General features: G+C 39.8%; 1 protein-coding gene across 1 annotated transcript in view; it reads right to left on the bottom strand.

Moving 5' to 3' along the window:
• The window catches only part of TMEFF1 (transmembrane protein with EGF like and two follistatin like domains 1), a 111,923-nt gene that overhangs the window by 5,302 nt on the left and 82,100 nt on the right, over nucleotides 1–24,521 (bottom strand). Inside the window, exons 5-8 of the mRNA XM_062500418.1 lie at nucleotides 18,572–18,668; nucleotides 7,109–7,257; nucleotides 6,143–6,208; nucleotides 785–908 (exon numbers count right to left, since the gene is read on the bottom strand). Of these exons, the coding sequence (XP_062356402.1) occupies nucleotides 785–908; nucleotides 6,143–6,208; nucleotides 7,109–7,257; nucleotides 18,572–18,668 (436 nt within the window). The remainder of the gene's footprint in view (nucleotides 1–784; nucleotides 909–6,142; nucleotides 6,209–7,108; nucleotides 7,258–18,571; nucleotides 18,669–24,521) is intronic.

The following is a 24,521-nucleotide window of genomic DNA, read 5'->3' as shown; positions in this document are numbered from 1 at the left end:
AAGCCTGCAAGATAAAAGCTGAGTGATACCTCCTAAGAAGTAGGGCACCGCATCTTATTGAAAAGTGGCCTTCTTCTATAAACAACTTAATAAAGCTAATGACAATGATGAAGATGATAATAATAATAAAAAAATTTGTAGGAAAACATATATAAAGAATTTGGTTAAATGTAAAGAAAAAGGTTATCTGGAAGCTAAGGAATGTATTCTGGATAACACTGAGGGGCTCAATGTGTGTTCTGAGTTGCTGGTTTATGCTGCAGACAAAAGGTGAGGGCTAAAGAATATTTCACAGTTTTTTATTCTCTAGATGAAACCTATTATTGTGGAAAAGGGCAATAAATGTTTAAAATAAGGTATTGATTCTCTGGAGAAAGTTTACAAAGGAACAATAAAATGTACAGATAGTGCAAGAACAGGCTGAGAGGTCAGTGGGGAAAGAACAGTCATTGACACAAGCCATGCAAGGCAAAGGCCTTTTTAATGCGTGCCTGTTTTGTTTGGTTTCTTAGCTCTGGATATGATTTAGCAGCTGAAAACAACACTGAGGCGACACTCCTCAGGGGGATGCAGGTTCTGATGTACCCGACTGACCGAGGCTTTCCTCTGAGCCCTATCTCCCTCCTGACTGCATCACCTGGGTGCTGCCCATGGCACAGGGATACTACTCCTGTACCACTGCTTAGATACCACAAAGTGATACATCCTGTCACTGTGTCTAGAGAGCATTTTGATTAAGCTTTACAGTGATTTCAATCCTGTTTTGGAGACATGAAGGACTTACCGGCAGGAAGCCTTCTGAGTGGAATAAATGAATTCACATTTTCCATGTATACAGTAACCATTGAAGCTTTCTGAACAAGGTATGTGGTTTCCAATGTAAATGTCTTCTCTTTGATCACTGGCATCTTGAAAAGAAATATACATAAACAATTATACATGGGTCTATGATGTTAATTTAAAACTCTCAACCAAGAAGAGCATATCCTTAAAAACTTATAGTGAGTAAAGAAATAGAGAATAATAAAGCAGAGGCTTAAGGGAAAAGTTTCAGTGGCACCTACAGAGATTTTCTAGAATGTACTGCACCAGAAAATGATCCTCAGAGATATCTAAACATGGTTGTTATATCAGGTTTCTCAAAAAGGAGAAAAGTGTTAGTGACAGAAACAAACCAAAGCAGGAAAATCAGCAGAAGCCTTGTCAGTGGCACTGGGGCAAAGAGCTAGTACACAGACACAGAGAGCTCTCTCCCATGTGTAAACAGATGAAAAAGAACCCTCTAAAAAGGACTAGAAAGATGCTGAACCACATTTTATGATTATTGGGTAGAAAACCACTTGATACAGCCCAGATCTGATTGGTACCACTGGTGGTTAAAGTTGAAATCAAACACATTTCAATAGCAGTCTTCCTCAGAGAAACACCTTTATGGAGAGAGAACTTAAAACATTGAAATGTGTTTAAAATACCCATTCCTTTGGTAGGTGTGCTGGCTGTGGCTGGGATGGAGTTAACCTCCTGCACAGCAGCTGATGGCTGAAATAATAGTGGTAACACAATACTGTTTTGGCTGTTGCTAAAGGGAGCTTACACAGCATCAAGAATTCCTCTGCTTCTCACTCTGCTTCTCCCCTCAACAGGAAGACTGGGAGTGGGCAAGAGCCCGGGAGGGGACACAGCCAGGACAGCTGACCCAAACTGGTCAGAGGAATATCCCACACCATATGACATCACACTCAGCAGTAAAATCTACAGTTTTGATATTTCCAAGGTGGCAGTTGCTCAGAGGCTGGCTGGTCATCAGTCTGATGCTGGGATATTGGGAGTCACAGCTTTTGCATCACTTGTTTTTAACTCTTTTCCCCCTCCCCCCCCCCCCCCCCCCCCCCCCCCTTTGCTTCTTCAACTGCCTTTAGCTTCACCAATTAGTTTTTCTCATGTGTGTTTTCTTCATCCCAAGGGAAGCTGGGATAGAGCTAACAAGTGGTGGGCACTTAGCTGTTGTCCAGCTCAGCCCAGCACAGGAAGGCAGTCCCTTTTATCCCAAAATCTTTCATGCTTCTGTCATGTTACCAAAACTATCCAAAGCTGTGTTCATTTTCAACCATTTTCCCCCAATTTTTTTTTTCTAAAATGTCAGCAGAAGTTGGTATTTCATAATGAACATCTCTGAAGAGCAGGGATCTTAAGATGTGAGTGTAATTATGGAATTATGTTCATTTCCATGGCAATAGACTATAGCTTCACAAATAAAAGACTATAAAGCAAAAGGGAGTGTGAGGAAGAAATTTCTTTTACAATTGCAGATATTTGAAATTACACCAGCAAGAATGTATTTTTACAAGACAAAAAGAGATATGTTCCTGTTATATCTTTTTTTTTTTTTCTGAAAATGTCTGGAATGGATTTTAATTTGGTTCTGGAGAAAAAAACCCTACCCTGCATTACAGGTTTTGGATGTAAGGAAGCTTTTTAATTCAGGCTGTTTTGAAGATACAGATGACTTGATACAAGGAAAGAACTTTGACTAATACTGGCAATGTGTCCACCACTTCACTGATGGAATAGACTCTGTCATGATACCTCTAAGAGGAGAAAAGTGGGGATGTCTCATCCCAAAACTATCATGTCCCACCTTTTCCAAGAATTTAATGACAGTCACATGTGGTACCAATCAAACCTTGTAATGAGCTACAGACATTGGTATTAATATGCTCAGAGAGCTGCACCATATCTGGTTTTAATACATGTGAGACCCAGTGGAAAACTGAAAGGTGCATCCCCTGAAAAGTGGCCAGCCAGACACAGGTCAGAGGCAAAACTTATATTAAGCAAGGAGATATTAAATGCAGGAGGCGATTTCAAGTGTAAAATAGACATTTACCCCCCTTTTGACAGGAATCCATTTTCAACCAGAGAGACCTGCTGGACTACTTCAGAGCTTCAAAGTGAAAGACATAACTGGTATAGGAGCCTTGAAAGAGTGACTGGATATAGGAGTTCAAATACTTAACCAGAAGGAAGAGTCATGCATAAAAACTGAAACCCTGATGCTCATCTTGGTACAACAAAACCACCAAGCCAGATGAATCTGAGAAATGACACCTTTCTGATGGAACTCTAGGTAGCCACTTGCACTGCAGGAGGAGACTGTCACAGCTCTAGAGACTAAAAGATGTTATCCATTCAGAGAGCAGGGTTTAACAAGAGTAACTCTCAGGAACTGAGAGCAAAAGCAAACAGGTAGGAGTGTGGACTGTTCTCTTATCCTGGATTAAAAAAAAAAAAATCAAAGAAGTTCACTTCAGGCTCTCACTATCTAAAGAGACTTGAGTACTGTATTAAAAAAATTCAAATCAACCTTTTTTTCATGAAGCATACTCTCTTCATGCACATCATTTGCTGAATGTGAGACTGGACAAGCCATACACATTAATAATAATAATTATATACAATGGTTTTTCCACTAACTAGATTTCAATGGCAATTTACATGCAATGAATAAAAGGTTGTTACCTCTTTGGAATAGGAACTGAAAGTGTTGTTTCATTACATTACATAATAAGATGTATATTGCATTTGGTGCCTTTTATGCCATCATAATGTAAGTGAAAATTGACATTAAATCACTCCAACTGGTACATCATATGCAGTGAAAATAAAATAATTTGTGAAATGAGAAAAATATATGAAGCTTTTTGGCACTGAATGACTTTTCACTTAAGAACACAAGGAATGCTGAAAGCCATGTTGGAATGGCTTTACTCAAGAAAGCCATGGGAGTGCAAAACAAGTATAATGACAGAAAATACTGAAGACCAGAGCTAACAGAGCAGGTACCAACCCCTTGCAACAAAACCTGCATTAAGACCAGCTCTGAGGAGAAAGAACAGTGAGTTATGTTCATTTGTGATTCCTTCCTGTGCAAAATACAAGCATCCATTTGCAGACTGGATTTTTTTTCAGTGAAGGTTTCTTCCTCCCCAGGACCTGAATTAGAGATGTCACCACAAGACTGAAGAGATTATTGCAACCTTCAGACTACTATTCACTCCTGCTCTTTCACGTGGCTACTAATGATGATGCAACAACAAAAAGTCTGAGGTCAATCAAATGAGATCTCAGAAGCCCAGGGGACAATGCTAAAAGGATTTGGGAACACAGACAGTGTTTCCCTTCAATCCTCCCAATAATGAGGCAAAACCTGGAACAAACAGGTGAGCCGAGGATGTCAATACCTCGCTCTGGGACTGGTGTTTCCACAAAAATTTTGGGGTTTTAAATCATGGAAGAGACAAGGTGTGCTGGGGCCTGATGGAACCAACCTGTCTTGAAGGGTAAAATGACTTTTTGGCCATAAGCTGGGCAGGGTGGAGAGGGCTTTAAACTAGAATTGATGGGAGAAGGGGATTCCAACACCATCGCAGCAGGTAAGTTACATGGCATGACCTGAGGCTAGCAAGTGCTAGTGGGAACACTTGCACTGCTCCTGGGAGCATGAAAAGTTCAGGAACACATTCGAAATGCTTGAACACCAACACACAGTATGAGAAACAAATAGGATGATCTAGAAGCACTGGTCAGCTCCCACAGCTACAGTATCACTGGTATTTGCATGAATTGGTAAAATGAGTCCCACAAGTGGAGTGTTGATATGGAGGGTTACAGGTTGCTCAGGAGTGACAGGAAGGGCAGACAAGTTGGAGGCATCATGCTCTATGTAAGGGAGGGGTGATTTTACAGCACTTACAGTTAGTGCTGATATGGTTGAGAGCCTCTGGGTGAGGGCTAGAGGGATGGAAAACAAGGAAACATGGTAGAGGATGTCTACTACAGAGTGCCCAGCCAGGATGTGAGCACTGATGACTTATTCTATAAGCAATTATGAGAAATTTCTGGATTGCTAGCCCTTGTCCTTATGGGAGATTTTTAAGTTCCCACACATCACCTGGAATATAATACCGCTGTGATGAACAGGACATTCTTGACATTTGCAGGAGATAATAACTTCTTGTCAGAGGTACTCAGTGAGCCAAGCCCTCCTAGGCTTGCTGTTTTTGAATAGAGGGCTCATGAGTGGTGTAATTTTAGGTGTCTGTCTTGGCCATAGTGATCATGAAATGGTTGAGTTTAATGGTTGAGCTTTCAGTGCAAAGAGAAAAAAGGACACAGGCATTGCTACCCTGGATTTCAGTAGAAAAACCTTTAAGCCATTAATGGAGCTCTTTAGCAGAGTACCCTGGCAATCTGCTTTGGAGGGGTTCCATGACTGCTGGTCAAGTTTTAAGAGATGCCTTTAGAAGCACAGGAGCAGACAATTCCGCTGCATTGTAAGTCAAGCAAGTGGGGTGGAAGACCAGCTTGACTGAACAGGGAACTCTTTGTGGAGCTTAAGAGGGAGAGAATTTATATGGACACTGGAAGCGAGGTCAGGCTTCACAGGAAGAGTACAGAGCTGTGGTTTGTATGTGCAGGGAGAAGACACAAAAGGCCAATGCTCATTTAGAACTGAATGTGGCCAGTGTTGTGTAAGACAAGAGGAAGGGTTTTTTCAAGTGTGTTACTAGCAACAGGAGGTCAAAAGAAAGCATTGGGGTGATACTTGATATGTATGACTATCTGACTAGCAGGGATGAAGTAAGAGTTGAGGCATAAAAGGTTATTAAAAGGTATGGTAGGGTTCATGTAGGTGAAACATTTTCAACCAATGTGATTCAGTTTATATTAGTTTACTGAAAATATTTTGAAACAACCAAACAAATACAGAATCGTCCATTTTCCCCAGAAGTTAACAGAAAAGATGGGATCATAGCAGGGAGGTTTGTGCTATGTAATTTCATTAGGAATGTCACAGCTTCATGCCTTCCAGTGAAGTAATTTTCACAGCGCTTGGAGGGAGTTCAGTCCTGTGGCCACTGCACAGGATACAGCTGGGCATCTTTGAGGAATACAGCAGGCAAAACTTACAAATCATGTACATCTTCCTGCTAGCCTGGCAATATACTGTAAGAAAGAAGCTGTTCACAGGTCTGTGTCAGTTACAGGAATCAGAGCTGTAAGGCAGACTAGAAGAGACTTGCTTGCTCTATTTTCCCATCTTGTGAAGCCGTGACCAAAATGCACAAAGTCTGCACTGTACCTTTCACTTCTGGTCGATACTGCATGCCATCATCTTTCTTTCCAACTGCATTTGTGTCATCTGTTTCTAGGTGATAAATACATGAATGGTTACTTATTAGGAAAGGATATTTTCCAGACCACCACGTGTGCATCACTGATAAGCCAGAATAATATTCAAAGAACTATTTTAAATTGCAGTAAAGCTGGACACAGTCCCACATTGTTCCTGCCACACAACCAGGTTGGTATCACACCTAGATGGTAAACCTGGTGTCCAGAACAACACATGGCACACCCCAAGCTTTAAGTTTCGAACTAAAAACTTTTCTGTGGCACGGACCTAGGTTATTTTGGTGACGGTCTACTTTAGTGTTGGAACTGCCCAAGGTTACAGATCTAGATGTAACTGGCAAAAAATTAGCAAGAGAGAGAAGGAGAGAAAGTCTGTGAGAAAGTCCTAAATGCAAGGCCCCAAAACTTCAGGATTATGGATAGGATTAGCTACAAAGCAGTAGACAGAAGGCTTCAGTGGACAATTCCAACACAGGAAAAGCAAATTATAGAATCACTTCACTTTGGTTGGAAAAGACCCTTAAGAATAATGGATCAATGTTTGTGCAGTAAGGGCCCAACCCAACTCACACTGGAAGCACATTTTACAGCCCACAGTAACAAGAAGGAAGATTTCCCACACACCTTTATTCCTTCTGCTCTCCTACCACCCCCTCATGTAAGAACTGTTGGATTATTGCCTAGATTCTCCTAAGTGCTTTTCCTGTCATTCCAGGTAACAGCAGCCAAAGAAAGGAAATGCAAACACAGCACTAAGTGTGTAGTGTGAGCAAGTCAAAATTACAGAAATTACAGGTGATGAGTTCACTGATAAACACATCAGTGACTACTGACCAGAAATGGAAAAGGGAAAGTTTACTAAGCTCAGTTATGTCAGAATTTACATTTATCTGAAAACCAAAATTAATCCTACCTGAGCAGTGCCCAAGGTGCCTGATGTCAATCTGCTCTTGCCTCAGACACGATGCCTCTCTGACAAAGCACGGGTTGTTATAGGAACTTCCATCAGAAGCACATACAGGATTAAAACTGTATCCACTGCAGTCTATGTTGCATACACACCTGTTAATTGAAGCATACAGCAAAACAAAATTGACATCTGGCAAACAAGAATTAAGTCATATTAACTCCTAAGTAAACACTAGCTCATGCACCAGTGCCAGGAGGGGAGAGCGCGCTGCAAGAGGATGCTGAAGAAGTCATTGGCATCTCAGGCTTCTGAGCAGGACGTACAAAATTGTGAATACATTCTTCAGCGTGCTTTTCAATAATGTATTAATGTTTCTTGTAGTTTTACTTTGGTATCAGTCTCATAGAATACACCTGAAAAGTGATAACACATTACTAGGAAGATTTACTACATTAATATACCAGTTTGTAGTGTTTATTCTCTAGTGTGAACAAAACCAGAAGAATATTCTAATATTTTCAGTGTCACGATCCTTGAGGGGAAAAACAAAAAAGGACTTTTTCTGTTAGGCAATGGAAAGAGTTCTAGTTCAAAGGCTGTATAAACTCAATATGTCTGGTTAATATTGGTTAATATCTTGCTGTGTCATTTCAGCAAGACTTTCATTCATACCTTTGAAAGGTTAACAATATGTCTTTTATGTTGCATTTAAAACAGGATTATGCAATCTGAATTATTTCATATTGCATCCCATTAACATTTTGGTTGTTTAGGATGAATAATTTTCCACACAATTTGCAGCTAGGCGTTGTAAAATGAAAGTGGGAAAAATTAAGACCTAACATGGTGCTGGTTCCTAACTACACAGAGACAGGACAGCCAAAGACTCAGATAGGGCTATGACCTGCTCAAATTTAGATACTTTTGTAGCCCCAGCAAGAAGTCCAGAAATTTTACATATGTGAATGACACAGAAAAACTTTGCAACTTTCCATTCCTCACACCCCCTGATTATTTTAATCAATATTCTGCTTTCTAACCGAACTTCCATTTTTGAATGAAGGTTTCTGCGTATGCTTCACATTGCTCTGCAAGATCATATCCACCTTTGGGATGGGGAAAGTAATAAGAATTACTGCAATAAACTGCAGAATGAGGGGGAGGACAAGGTGAGCACTATGACCATCCCTCAGTCAAATTCCTCCTGATGTCATGAGTGTGACAAAGCCACTCTGCAATTTGGAGAAGGTGGCAGTAGGCACAAGATCCTCTCCTTGGCAGAGAGCTCCACAGAGGGCACATGGTCTGACTGCCAGGAGTAACCACTACCTTAGTCTTGCTCCACTCTTGTAAGTCACAGGATGGGGAAAAACATCCAAGCTACCAATTTACCAGGTTTTTTATGTTCTTTCCCACTATTGTAGATAAAATTAAACTGTTAAACAGATGAATGCATGCTTCAAGCTAGTAACTAATCTGTAGCAGAAACAAATTCCATGCTACAGAAACACTGAAGATGGCCAGCATATTTTTCTCTCTTCCTCTTCTTCCATGAGAACCTTTTGCTGCTTAATTTAAATACGCTCATTTTGCAGGTAATTTTCCATGCCTGTGAACTTCAGATTGTTGCTAGACAGAAGAGCAACTTTAGTGTAAAGCAGGGTTTTAAGTGCACCTACTGACAATGAAAAACTGCCCCAGTAATGAGTCTCTACACATCTTAGGGACCTACTTCCAAGTACTAATGAAACATCTAAATATCAATATGATGAACATATGACAATCTTGCTTTACTAGAAATGGAATGATTGTAAACCTTAGAAAGAACCAGGATGGAAATACTATTTTGCTTACTTGCTTCCACATGATGTTAAGCCTAATCGGGGTTTATTAGGGTTGACTACATGCAAATAAAAGGCTCATGGCTCAGCAGTCATGCATATTTATTGACACAAATTAGTAGAGAGCTGGTCCTCATTTGTATGACACTGGCTGTGTGCAGACAGATAGCTTTGCTCTCCCTTAAATCTGCCTGTTGTAGTCACCATCTGATGCTACCAGAGTGTAGCATCATGATTATGGTTGGGTTTTGTCATTCTTGGTGGCAAATAATGTTAGTTTTGAAAATATCTTTTTCTTCTTTATGGTGACATTACAGGCTAGATTTGAAACTGCTTGGAAACTGCTTGTGTTTCCATGCTTTGCTGTGTTTAGATTTAACATCTAATATTAAACGCTTGCTTTCTCAGAATTGTCAGATGCTTGTTTTAGAGGTGCCTATGAATTCCTGACCCTGGTTTTCTGATCAACAGCCTCAGTCTTATCTCTAACCACCTTGTCAATGTACAGAAATGTCACAAGTTGACCCCCCTCACAGGTATCTGATTATCTGCCTGGTGCCATTAGCTACTTCTTCACAATGACCATGATGCCAAGTGGTACTTCCAGCCTTCCCCTGGCCAGTTAGTCATTGGTCACTTGGCAGAGCTGTCTGACAAAAAAGGTTGTTTAAGTACACTGTGGTTTAATGAGCAATAGAATTCGACTGATGTATTTTTTTAAAAAACTGAAACTCTTATTCCAACATAAACCTCTGAATCCTTTCAGAGGGCTGAAAGAGAAAGAGTTAAGGAGAGGACATGGCTTGAGTGCTGTGGTCTGAAAGGAAAAGGGCCTCCAGAGATGCAGTAGGGCGGCAGAGAGGGAGTCAGGAGCACATGTTAGAAACCTGCACTCATCAGAGGGTCTGCAGAGAGTGCAGTGAATTTGTCCTTGCTCATAGACAGTGTCCACTAGACCAGAAATACAGTCGACTGCAGGAAGTGCCAAATCGTGAGATGAGAGCAGTGACATGTGGGGAGTGCTGCTCTTCAGAGAAAACATGAAAAGAATATTGTTTTTAACTCCTTGGTGTTTGTGTAGGAAGGTAAAGCTGTGGGAGAGCAAGCTGCTGCTCTGATGTTGCTCATCAAACACTTTGAAACTGGAGCCTGAGTCCCTGTGAGGGGACAGGACCACCACAAGCTGAAACAGAAGAGCAGCTTAGGAAAGTATTGGAAGATCTGCCAACAAACCCACTCTGAAATACTGAAAATATGTTATATCCTGATGTCAGAGAGCTACAGAGGGCAGATAATAGCTTGGTACTGAGATGACAGGAAATCCAACTGTTTGCTTCCCCCACCAGCCAGTGTGGGAGCCAAAGCCAAGCAGAAGTCAAAGCTCAAGGCTACCAAGCAGAGCTCATAGGTCTGAACCATACCACAGACCATACAACAAGCACACAAGGATGTGAGAAAACACAGCAGACTGTGAGAGTGAGCTAAAAATGGTATCTTAAAGGGCAAAAATCTTATCAGAGGACTTTGCAAACTGGAGAATCTGTAAGAGGCACCAAGGACTGCTTTCCTTCACAGCTAAGACTGAAATGAACACAAAATTACAGTCCCATATTGTAATCTGTTCCCTGAAGTCTCTCTCCTGCTGGGAAGAGAGCACAGAGAGAGCATAAGGACAATGCAGAGAGCTGCTCACAAAGGCAGGGCAGGAAAATCTTGAGATCATGAAGAGGGAGCACGGACACGTGGGAGAAGCATAAGGGGGCCCCCAGGAAGAGAGTGAATCTTAAATGTAAAATTCAGAACAAAACTGTTAGTCACTTAAGGTAAAGTGACTTAACAGAAATGTGTACTAAGGACATCTTGAAGTGCTTGATGCTTCATACAAGAAATAAGTGAATGAGTACTTCAAAGTTTTGCTGGAAAACTTGTGAAAGCCACACTGGAATAAAAGGATCAAGAGCCCTACAAATATTTTCTTCACTATAATCTTCCTGTTGGTTTTAACCAAAAGGATTTAAACAGGTAGTTAATGTTCAAAATTGATGTCTTGCTGCAGGAGGTTCCTGCTTAATGTCCTCAACAGATCATTTCTCTCACTTAGGCCAGAAAAGTCAACAGGATATATTCAGATGTTTCCTTGATATACTAGGGTATACAGAAAAAATCCCTGAATTTTGTCACCTGTCATCAGAGAACTTACACCTTAAGAAAAAAGGCACTAGCTTGCTGTGAAAACGTACTTTTAGAAGTTGCATGCCTGTCATTCATTAACACTGTTAGTTAAACAGAAAAGCATTTGAATTTCAAGAAAGTACAAAGTGATATAATTAAACCAAACAGACAAACAGATTTTTTTGGGTGGTTTTAATAAGCAAGAAATGAGGATGCACAACTCATTTTTTAGGGGCTACTAGGTGTAACAAAGCAAACGTGCTCAGTAAAATGAAGTGACAAGCTCAGGCTGTAAGAGCACTTGCTGCTATTAGTAAATTAATTAGATCCCCAGAGATCAGAACACATTTCAAGGCTCCCTTTTGTTTTCAGCCTTCAAGGTATACGTGGTCTGTTGGAAGTTCTGTGTGCTTAAAAACCCTTGTAGGTTCAAAGAAAAGAGAGGGGGGAAAAGGAAAGGAAAAGCATGACTGACTTGTGGAGCGGGCTAGGCTATTGGGAGAGACTGGCATTTCCAACCAAAGGATCAGGCTGCTGTATTTATGCCCACCTAGGACTATAGATTTTTCTGGCCTGGCCTCACAGGGAATGCTGCTTGCTCTCCCTTCCCAGTAGCTGACAACAGTGAGCATTCTCAGTTACTCACCAATTCATTGGCACATCTGCTTACAAATGTAAAATGGAAACACTAGAGTAAAACAAAGTGTGTGAAATGCACACAGATGGATAAGGGTATGCTTGATGGAATAAATTTAAGTGAATTGAAATAGCAGGGGTGTTGCAATTGCAGTTAAGAATATAACCATGCCAAATGAAGGATTACCTTTCATTTGATGCTTCCTCCCTTGTGTGCAGTTCCTCCCAGATAAAACCCAAACTAAGAATATCTGGATTTCAAAGTGATTTTTCTACCTGTTTGACTGGAGTTGAATCTTTATCAGGTTTTTGGTGTGTTTTTTAAAATCCCTTTATAGCACAAGAGAAGTAGAATTCAATTCCACAAAGCTTCTTGCGCCTGGCTTTAACACTCTGTCTTTACTTCTGACCAGCAATCCAGAACACCCTTTGAATACCATAAGCTTCAGCTATTTTCCAGACATCCCTTTTCCTACATTCCCTACTTCATGGCATGGCTCTCTCTGACCACTGAAGAAATTTAGTCTTTACTGCAGTGAGCTTTTCACAGCATACATGGTGAACTGATGTTTGCTCTCAAAAGCAGCCTAACCCTGCCTCCTCCCTCAAATAATAGGAGCCTTCAAAGATTTGGCACACACTGCTGCAAAGATTGCTAAAAATACACATTAAAAAAACAGTCCTCGATTATTACCCATCTAGGATCTATTAGATTTCTTAATAGCCAATACAGTGAAAAGACCATTACACTATTCCTCTCATATCAGGATATCCTGCACCCAGATTTTCTTATTTCATAATCCCACAACACAGTCTTAAATCCCTTGTTTAGGTTGATTTTCCCTATTGTCTGAATGGTTTCTTTTGCACACAAATACTTAGGATTTGTTTTTTCTGATGGATCAGAAAGCTGTGAATTGCATTTACACAGGATTTAGACACCTTTCCTTACGAATACCTAAATATAATATCATACCCTAAAAAGTTAATTAAAAAAATGTGGGTAAATGAGTGAAAAAGTGGTCAAAAGAGTGAGTATAAACTTGCATGCCAGACTTCAAACAGGCCAAGTCTTTCCCTGAAGGACAAATTATACAGACAAGGCAGAGACTAGGACTTTTAAATGTCCACACTGGCATTTCTAACTGTTAATACTAAGACTTCTGAATTCTGTTTAGGCCTTTGTGAAAACAGGCACTATGTAAATTATAGGTCAGTTGAATTTATATACTGCTGAGGCACCTTTGCTTTCCAAAATAAATCTCATAAAATGTTAATCTCAAAAGGTCTACTTGAGGATCAGGTGTCAATCTTTCTTGAAAATCTACATTATAAGTCAAAACATATCTTTGACAGCATAGTACACTTATTAAAAAAAAAAAGAGACTGAATGTGCTCAGAATCTCATTTCCATATTTCATCTGTTAAAAAATATGTAAAACCGAGAACATGATAAATTTGAATTTTTACAGGGAGGCTATCTTAAAGTAATGATTTCCTTATAAGAGAAAAAAAAAAAAGATAACAACTCAAGTGGGGCCTTGACAAGATGGAGGAACCTCTAGAGGTGTGAAGATGACAGGACATCTGTCACACTGACACAGGACAGATTGTGGGTGGAGCAGCAGGGAAGCAGCTCTTCAGAAAAGGACCTGAGAGTCCAGGGGAGCAGCAGGCTGGGGGGCTGCATCACAGGAGGGTCACCAGCAGAGCAAGGGAGGTGACTCTTGTCCTCCATTCAGCACCCATGAGGTCCCATGTGAAGCACTCTGTCCCATTTTGGGACACCCCAGTGAAAGCAAATAGTCTGAGAATTTGGAGAGGCTGCAGTGGCGAGATGCTGTGATGGGTAGAGGGATGGAGTGTGGGCGACTGTGAGGAATGGCTGGGGGCACTGCTCCTCTTCAGCCTGGAGGAGACAAGGCTAAGGACATGACTGCTGTCACCAACAGTCCAAGAGAGGTTATCAAGAAGATGAGAGTGAGGCTCTTCTCAGAGGTACCCAAAGAGGAATGAAAGACAGCAGTTGCAAGTTACAAGGAAAGAAATTCTCATTGAGCATGAAGAAATTATTCCAAAGTGAGAGAAGTTCAGCCCTTGAACAGATATGCCCAGCTGTGAAATCATTCTTCAGGGCGATGATTAGAGCTCTCCTGGAGAAGTCCTGGAGCTCACATGAATTAGTTATCCCTGGTTGCAGTGTGGGCAGGAGCCCAGACCCTCTAGAGATCCTATCTTTTGGTTGTGTACTGATAGGATGATCTGTTTATCTCATGAACAGCCAGTAAAACTGAAAAGCTCAGTGTGTGCTAAGAAAAAGTCTGGATACCCCAGGGTATATCAAGAGCAAACCATAAATGTTTTGTGATGGTAACTTACAGAATTTACCCCATCACCTCTAGATGGCACCAAGCTTTGTGCTGCCACCTGTGTGTCCATTTCTCAACACTACTGCATTTCTAATTCAAAATTCCAGCAGAAAACACACAACCACATCCATACTACCTATGTTTTTGGGTTTCTGCCCAATTCCTCACACAAGAGTGTAAAGTCTACCAAGCTCTTGTGCACACATTTTGCACCACTATGCATAATATGTTGTCTTTTCAACAAAGAGGAGGAAGCTTCTGGCCAGAGAGACATTTGATGGTCAGAGGAGCAAGGCAGACACTGACTGAACGGTGCCAGGCAGCAGCTTTTCCCATGATATATACAGCCTGTTTCAGTTTTGTCACTAAATGGGTAGAAAGTCCCACCCAATCCATGTGGATCCTGTTATTTGTATCCTGTTACCTCAGACCTACAGAAAATTGCTGTTCAGGTAAATGACATGTTATGTGTTTATGTAATTTAAGACTATAGTGTCCACAAGTGATTGTCTATGCCCTTGAAAAGATTGACCCCAAACTAACAACTCTTTAACATACTTACAAGCTGTATAAAAAAAGGAAGAAAAATATGGAGAAATGTATTTCTGCGATGCTTCTTCAACCTGATTCCTTTCTGAGTTTAGATGAAGAAATAATGTATTGATTTGCATAAAGCTGAATGCAAATTTTCCAAGTGTGCTGTTTATGACAACCCTCTCCTCAGACTCTACTTCTGTGTCTCAACCACTCCACCTAGAACCAATGCTGAAATTTTTCATAGAGGCAGTGGAAATTATAAAGTTGTTTATACTTTCACATACAGTTTACTATGCACTGTTACCACATTTGTTTTAGACAGATAACATTTCTGTGAAATCAAACAAAATGAAGATAAAAATCTAAAACCCTGTGCAAAACCTGATTTCTTCAAACTACATGTGATCTAGTGCAATAAAACCATATGTACCATTTTTGATCAAGAGATAGCCATAATGCTTTAACACCAAGCATGAAAACTAAGAATCTGCAACTTTTTCAAAGGGGAAAATACAATTTAGGAGCAACAAAAAATTAACATCACTAATATGGCATTTATCTCAGCCTTATATAACTGATCTTTAAATTTGCAATTAGAATGTACCAAAATTCAGTAATTACACAGATTCACAGCTTAATTTAGGTTTAAGAGCTGTGTAGAGATAATTTAGTCCCAGCCCCTGCTCGAAGTTGGTCCCAAGGCTGTGTCTGATCAAGTTCAGACCATCTCCATGGATGGAAATGCCAGACATGTTGTTGGAGTGTCCAACCACCCTCGTGGTAGAACCATTTTCCGTTATGAGAACCCAAAATTCACCATGATTTCACATGTGTCTATTGCCCCTCATGATATCACTGTGCACCTCTGAGAAGAAAGGACCTGCTTAGACAACTCTAAGGACCTGCAAGTTCAACTCTAAAAAAATCAGGAAGTGACAAATGGTCTTCTGCTTCTCTGTGGTAAGGGTCACCCTACAGTTTTCACTGAAAGCATCAGGTGCCACCATTTTTTGCATAGGATCCCACAGCTTTCCAGACCCAAAAGATAAACCACATTCTGTAGGGAATAAAATTGTCCTTAGCAGATTTTATTCCATTATTGGGAGGAAATTTGCCTATTCTGCTCCCTAGGATATTGTGGCTGTATAAGCTATCCCTGGCCTCTTGGCAGGTCATTAATTCCAGCTCAATTACCTCAAACCACTCAACATGCAGTGACATGTGCGGCATCCTTCCCACCAATTCACTAAACTTTTTGCCCATAAACTAATTTTCTTATTGATAAATGAGGAGTACAGATACCATTTTGCTTCTCAAGAGCAGTTAGAGCAGAAGGAGCTGGTGTTTGCAAATTCTCAGATTGCATAGCTTGGAAAAGAGGCTGAAAAAATTCATAACTGTTTGTTTATGGTTTGTGTCATAAATACGGCTTGAGATTATCTACTAAACATTAGGGGACAGTTATTCATGCAGTTACTACGATGGAGTAAAATTTTCTTTAAATGTCTTCTGTCATCACATGGATCACTCTATTAAGTGTTTTTAACATCATAAGGTGCAAGCAAGGGCTGTCCAGGCCTAATAAACCTACATGAATGGAACTAAATGTACTTTTTCTTTGCGGTTCAGAAGATATTACCACACTATCCAAAAACATTCCAGTGGCCATTCTTATGTCTTAAAAGGGAAAATCAAAGCAGAATATTTTTTATGAAATTAGGGTGTTTTGTGATTTTCTAGAATTAGGGGTGATAGTATTTGTAATCTATTGCAAATTTGAATTAAATGGTAATTCAGACTACAAATGATTATGCATAACGAGAAATATTTGTATTGCCAGTAACTTTATATATCATGATATAATTCTATACCAAAACCCACACTGAAACACAGCAGGAAAGAGAATAAAAATTGGATGTTAAAACCAGTTATAAGCAGTGGTCTCCTAAAGTTTCCCAAACAGAAGATTTCAATCCCATCTTGTTCCTTCCAAGTAAATAACTCTTTTGATTTTATGAAAAAAGTATGCTGACTCCTATATTGTACTTTAGCAAGTCTGTAACTAGCTGGGTGACTTCTCAAAATCAACCTTGTAAACCTGTGCAATATGTGTTAGCAGACCCTGATTTATCTATGGCTGAACAGAGAATGTCACTGAAGCCTGTTTTAAAGGCACTGGGAAAAAAAAATATATTAAATTCCTGTATAGAAGTGAAAAATATTATCCAATAAATTGCAAATAACCTACATGGGAATATTTTCTAACTTTTGAGCATTTTCTACATAAAAGTTCTTGTTTCCATTAATTTTTTTAATGAGGACTAATTAAAGAAATTTTAGAGGCAAAAAAGCATTCTCTGCCTGTTGTCAAGAAGCGGGAACTGGTTTCATTTTATGAGAATACGATGTAGAGAATAAATCTTCTGAAGATTTCCTCAGCTTTATCCTAATTTTCTTATAGATGCTATATAGATGCCACCTCTGTAAGTGCAGAAAGACTAGGCAAGATTTTACTGAAGTTGAATGCTCCATGATTTATTTTCCAAAGCCAAAAGCACATCTCAGTGCATATAGTAGACATATATATATATTTGTATATGTTTGTAAAATCTATACCATCTTTCCAGTCATAAATGAAGCAGACCAAAGCAATATGCCAAAAGATTATTAGTATTACAGAAAACGGCTCTGGTTCATTTGTTTCTCTCCTGGAAAGAACAAGCTAGCTTCAGTACTATGGCATTTTATGAAATGTGAAGTATCATGCTAGTGTTCATGAACACCTTTTACCATTTTCCTTTCCCTTGTATTCTACAATTTAATCCTGAATACACATCTTGACATTAGTGCTAAGCTATTTTAATGCCTGAGATGTCTTCATGCTGGTATCCTGTAATAAAACCTGGTGCAATTAAGACATATTTCAACATTAAATGGATTCCAGCTGGAAGATGAGAAAAGGGAGAGCGATGTTTTCTCCAATTAGTGATGTTCATGCAGTTATTCTGAGATGCTATTCCCTCTGTGGATACAAAAATGCACCATTTGCAAGTCTCTCAAACACCTTCATGCACCTTGTCTGCAGCAGCAACCCCAGTACCTGCCACCAGCCCAGATCCCAGTAAACCTTATTCCATACTGGTGGCCACTGCCAGGACAAAGGCTGTTGGAAAACAATGCCCCATCAGCAGATAACTTTTTTTAATTCCCAAAAAAACCCCTTAAAGCCTCACGGGGCTGTCTGAAGAAGCCTTTTCTTTCATGATATCTCTGCCCTTTCTGAGAGCCACACAGAGCCTGGACAGCTGGGGTGTAATATGACCAAGTACCTTGAGTGGGGAAATTTGGTGCATCTACTTCTGCATTATGGATTGTCTTTAAAAGCTTCTTGTTTCTTGGTAATTTGTTTTGAACTTTGAAAATAATTAATATTTTTAATTCATTTCCCCCTGGGTGCATCTTAGAGCTCAAATGTCACAGTGAGTATGGAAGATCTGACTGGCTCAAGTCCCCAGTTCAAATTCATGTTAGGGACCACTGATGGAAATACCTGCATGTAACAGTTTATGAACAAGGAGAACATAGAAAAAACAACTCAGGGTTAAATAATCAGTATTTATTTTGCATTCTTGATTGGTTTTTGATTTGTTTTGTTGGCAAGATAAAACAAATCAGGCTCTTTGTTTGAAAAATATTAGCTAAAGATTTTCCAGTACAACTCTCTGTTGTTTTCTCCCACAACTTTACAACTGCAGATGGTTTGTTCTTTACAAACACATATCAAACACTTTACTACTGGACAGCACTAAAGCTTCAATCACTAAGAATAAACATAGTCAAGCAGATAATAATGAACTTTTAACATTTTTTCCATTTTGTTCAGTGATATTATTAGGGAAAGCATTACATACCCAACATTCTCTGCATCTTCATCACACTCAGCCCTATATTTGCAAACTCCACATTTTGAGTGTTTTCTCTGAACTTCTGTCCCAGATCCTTCATACTCTGAAAAAAGAAACAAACAAACAAACAACAAAAACAAACCAGAAAGCATGACTTTCAAATTTAGCTCTGTTTTTGCTTACCTAAATCCATTTGCCTTCAGGAATACTGTCAACATAAAGCCATTGTATACTGAAGCTATTAACCTTAATAGTTCTCCCTTTTTGAAAGTCAGTCAATTGGATGTTGGTAGAACTGTACCAGTGATAGGAAAGTATCCCTGAAAACACTAATGCTTCATTGATTGGCTCTTCCTTTATTCTTATTTCAGTCATTTTTATTTATTCCTGCTTCACCAGGCACAAAACTGGCATTGACATGTATCCCAGTCACACTTGCTCTTAAATGCCACTGATAATGTATAAACCCTGTCCCTTTATATGTCCTTGAATATAAGGTACTGGGGATTTAAATACTATTTTCTGTGACAGTTCTTTAGTTACAGATATCCTTATACAAAGTTACTGCTTGCATTTTTTCCTCTTTTCAATTCCTGACTGTGCTCATATGTCATATATGCTACGGTGTATTTTCCACACTACTTTGTTTAGTTCTATAGCAATAAAAGAAAAAAGTCATCCTAACAAGAGTCTGGTAGAAATGCTACGTATCCTAAAAAGCAAAATCGATGTCTCAAATATTCTGATCCCAAAAAATCGACAATAATTTTACTGTTGACATGGACATGAAAAGTCTTCACCAAGTAAAAGAGAAATAAATGATACTCTTATTGTTTCACTACCATTAGCCACTCCTGTTTTTGATTTTTAACAGCATGATGAAGGAGGCAGCTAGGTATTTGAAAGGAGGGAAAAGAACCACGGAAATCTGCAGAGGGAGTCAAGATCCGCTGAAAGTATCACAGTACTGTGGTGGTGCACAGCTGACTGCACAAGGCTGCTGGATGGACGGAGATCAAAGCGATTCCGTTCCTTTCCTCATAGCAGCTTTATGTGCTGTAGCAACAGTAAATCAAACACTACCAGTGAAACAGCTGAATTTACCTTATTTAAATATAAGCAAGTAAAAGGGATACACAACAGCTGTCCCTAATTTCCTTGGATCTTGGCTGCAGGGAATCTCTCCCTCTGACCTGTGGGGCTGTGTTTCCATGAAGAATAGTGCAGGTGAGACCTGCAAGCTAGCTGCCTCCTGTCTAAACCATGCTGTGTATTTTCCAGAGATTAATACCTATCAAGCAAAATTCCTGCTACAGAAATTCTATCACCACTCTTATCAAGTTGCAGTAGAGGTCATCTGCTTTTATCTTTACAATTGCACATCTTATTTGATTTCTCCTTCTTTCCTGGTCCTACATTCCTATGCCTACATTCACCATTTTAAAGTGTCCTTTAGTGTCAGATTTCACTTTTCCATGCTAATAAATGATCCCTCACGGTTTGAATAAGTTAAATAAATGGTACTGCTTTCATTCATGGTATTTCCACTTCTTTTTTTTCTGTTCTTATGATCCTTGATGCCCTTTGCCAGCAAGTTGACACCTTCTAGAGTTACAGGTATGAGACCTGGACATATTGTTACAGAAAAGTTGTTATCAAAGCCAAATACCATTCATTACTTTCTTAATTTTAAGCATCCAACAATCATATTACTTTTTGACCATTTTTCTGCACTGAAAATCATATTTACTTTATTATCCACTTTATTCCCCAATGAATAATTTTCAGGGTCAACAGTCTGTAGGAGAGATGTTTTCCTGACATCAAGGAAAAATTACCTAGGTCCCGGACTCACTACAGATAACTGTGCTCACACATTAAAATCCTGTCTGCTTATGCTATCCTGTTAGCTCAGTGACATTTTCTCGGTCATCCACACCAAAGCTGACTGATTTTCTCCCAGGTCACCAGTGGAAGGGGTCACAAGGCCAAGAACAGTCTCTAGAAACACACTCATTTTCTTCCAACTCCTTAACATTTCATGATCTATTGATTTGCAGTATTTTTTCACATTAGATGCACAATGTGTGGCTGCTGTGCTCTCTAGTTACTTAGGCTTGTACGAGATTAAAGATCACATTTCAGTGAGAAAGGTTATGGCTCTGTGGTGGTACTCTTAAATAAAATGTTCTGTTTTAAAAATGCCTTTCTTGGAAAAATCAGTTTAAAAATGGTAATTTTCTCAATAAACATTTTCCATTAACTCATAGAGACTGGCATTAGTATTTTTCCCTCTTTATTCTGTACTCAGTTGATTTTTCCACCTTCCATTTCACTGCTGTGATTTTAATAGGTGCCAGAATGAGAGGCTGTTTCCCCCAACCATCATCTTTATCTTTTATGAAAATATTTGCATATTATTTATCATTATTCTACTGAAGAAAAAGAGTCAAAAAGTCATCAGCAGCCTAGAGAATTCTTTTCCACCCACCTTTAAAGCTGTAAGATGCAAACCTGGCAAACCTGCTGGTTACAAAATACTTCTTCAACATTTGGTGCTTAATATCCTTCTATGGTACCACTAGCATGGAAAATACTTTATCATACCCATTTATACTGTCTGACTTGACTACAAATGCAACCAGAATGCTTTACTGAGCACTTTTACTGCACTATTAGCACTTCAATTTTACAAAGGAGCAAAATAAGTAACACACACAAGAAGCACATGCAACATACCCACCCTTCCTCTTGAGCTCTAGTTCTGCTCCCTGTGAATGTCCTCCCAACATCTTTTTATTTTCAGAATCATAGTCCACAACTACTTGTTCATTATTTCTATATACTATTGGATGTAAAATTCTCTTTCCTTTCCTCCTTTTCCCTGCTTCCTAAAATTGCTTTCTCTACCTTTGAAAATTAGATTTGTTCTTTAAAAAGTGTGACTTTGGGGTTTTTTTGGTCAGAACTTGCTGGACTTCACATATATTGGTCACCTACAATATTCAGAAGCATCTTTCACTACTAGCTGCATTGTTTTAGCAGTAACAGTATTAGATACTGCATAGAATATAGACTGATGTCCTGCTGTGGTTTAGGAATGGTACTCCTCATTCAGTGTCCCCAGCAAGAATCTCGAAATCATGTGCTGCTCTTTGGCTCTGCTCTCCCCTCCCCTTTGCCCCTGTGGTGGGATGGAGTAGCAAATTTGCGGTACAAAACGTAAAACTCATGGGTTGAGGCAAGAAAAACTTACTGGAGACAAGGAAATAAGAAAACTAATAGTAACAGCAACAATATTAATAAAAGTGCACAAAAGAGAGAGTCATTCACTTGCTAAAATGTGCACTGCAGCACCCAACCCAACTGCAGCCCCCAACCCAACTGCAGCCATGCAGAAAGAGCCATTCCTTCTGAAAAAACTCTCCTTCCCCTGCCCCCAGCAATGATGTGAGGTCTGGGGTGATGTGATGTGAACTTCTGGGTCCTGGCCATGCCCCCTCCTGGCTACTGGAAAAATGAACGTCCTGCTTGGAAAGAAATCCTTCAAGAAAACACAATACAATACCCCACAGTTCAATTTCAAACCAATACAGAGTGGATGAATATTGGTTTTCAACCTGAATTGGTAGCAGGCCTGTACACCTGTATCCTGTTAAAATATGTTAACCCATTAATATTTGACAGCATGTTTCTCTGGTGTAAATACCTTCAAATAGTCAATATATCCCTTAACATATTGTCTCTCCCTTCTCCTTTCTCCCCCACATGTGATTGCTCCTACATAGGTTGTAGGCATTAATTTTAATATTCCAATCAATCGGATCTTCCCAGTAGGTTTCAGTAATAACAATTAGGTCAAAATATGCTCCCAAATGAGTTCCTCTTGTTTATTATTCAAGTTTCTAATACTGATGTATAGATGACTACAGAATTTCTTCTACTTGGTTTTGTTGGTATCTTGATTAATTCTCTTCTTGACATATTAATTTGATATTGAGTGAAAGATCATTTTCCCTCTCCTTTCAGCTTCCTTACATGTTTCAGGGCAGCACCTTATTAATGCTCTGTCCTTCAAAACAAACAAAGCACAAAGATAGGATCAGTGACTCCCAGGTGTCTCTCTGAGCTGTGCTCCCTAACACTTCTCCTTGAGTCATTATTCCTCTGCAGAAGACGGCCAGCTATATCTTAGGAGCTGCAGGCTAGGAGTCTGCCAATGGACAGCAGCTCTAGAGGAATTGGGCAGCAGTAAATTGCTTCCCTCAGCAACTCATTTGTGTGTTCCTACAATGGTAATGTGGCTGGGTTTCTGCTGAGGGCTTTCAATCAGGCTTAAAGCAAGAGCATCCATTTGTGTCAAGGTGAAGTTTGGTCTGCCCTAAGGCATAGCTTGGAAAGGGAGCTATATTTGTATCTATCACTGTTCCCAGTGAAGAGAGGGGGAGCTGCAACTCCTCAGTAGCCATGTATAGATAGAATTCCTTGATAGAATATCCAGGAAAGCCCCTCTGGAAACCAACTCCTAACTGGTTTGGGATTATAATGATTTTTACTGTATTTTAGGGGATCAACTAATCTCAAAAAGATTTCTGAGTGTGATTCCCTCTGTACTGCTAGCACTGGAAATACTTCTCAAAATACCACAGTCCACAGACTTACACATCAGGGAATGCAATTCACTCCAGAGCTTAGTGACTTATCCTACTTTCCATTAACTTTTAGGGCAACTTTAACAATGCACTTAGTTAAAAAGGAGATTGTTCACATAATTCAAAGCAAAGCTGCAAACCTGCTCTTTTTTTCTATAAGTATATATTTAAAGCAAGTCCAACACTACTCTTAGTTCTCTCAAAATTTTGGCAAGCGATGTCTTGAATTCTCTTAACCATGCTGCTGGATCATATGCAAAAGCAATATTTGGCAGCGTGGAAGGTCCTGCTTTCTTATACAACCACCCAGCTGGCTTGAGAAACAAAGCCTGGCTTGGTACAGCAGAGATCTATAGGTGGTTGAAAGATCCTTTCCATGTGCACTGTGGATCACACACTGCTGCTTCAAGCAGGCTTCTGTAGAGGCACCAGCCATTTCAGCCTTTGGAACTGGATTTTGCAGGAATGGGCATTACAGGCTTAGCAGGAGGATGCCAGGTCTGCTCAAGACTGAAGTGCCTGGAGGAGGGGAGTTTGAAGGTTGGTTCCCTAATCTAAACCCAGCCAAGGTGATTGGCTTGCCCAGTGCTCATGACAATGACAAGGTGCACACTTACAAGCAAAGGACGTGAAGACTGTAAGAGCCCCTACCACCACTACCCTTGTGAGGTGTTAGGGATTTCACACACCTGAGAACTGGAAGTTCTGGCTTGCTTATGTGCATATGACACCACGGATAATGGTAGGAAAAGCTGGCATATTGCAAGACTGGATCACCTTTCACACTACAGAAACCTCCAGTTAGACAGCTCGAGTACCCATTCAGTCCAGTGCCCTACTTTAAATGCAGCTCTTTTATCCAAAGGAAGGTTAATAAACAGCTTCAGAGTAAGCACCAGGTAAAATAAGCATGACTGGATGATGGTAGAAAACAAAGGACATGAAAGTCACCAGATGCCAAGGGAGGTGTCCCACAATTTCATGAAAACACTGGACACGTTTCTGCAGGCCCAGTGCGGGGTATATGAGACGAATCTGTCCTCATTTGCTTCATATCCTGTGCAAGAAGGAAAAAGAGTCTGTCTCTGTATGCTTCTTGCTCCAGCATCCTTCTAAGCATGCTCCAGTATTCCTGAAAAACCTGCTTATAATAAGTCTCCATCAATAGAATGCCTGAACATTTAGGGCCTTTGCCTCTGCCTTTATGAACCTTTGCTGTAAAAACAGCAATTTTTGTCTGTTTTATTTCAGTGTTAATTTTATCTACATCAAGTAGGATCTTGACAGCAGTCAATAGGGCTATT

This window comes from Cinclus cinclus, chromosome 1, assembly GCF_963662255.1.
Source record: "Cinclus cinclus chromosome 1, bCinCin1.1, whole genome shotgun sequence".
In the NCBI taxonomy this organism is placed as follows: domain Eukaryota; kingdom Metazoa; phylum Chordata; class Aves; order Passeriformes; family Cinclidae; genus Cinclus; species Cinclus cinclus.
Note: the sequence above shows the minus strand (reverse complement) of the source record. Positions and strands in the feature narration are given on the sequence as shown.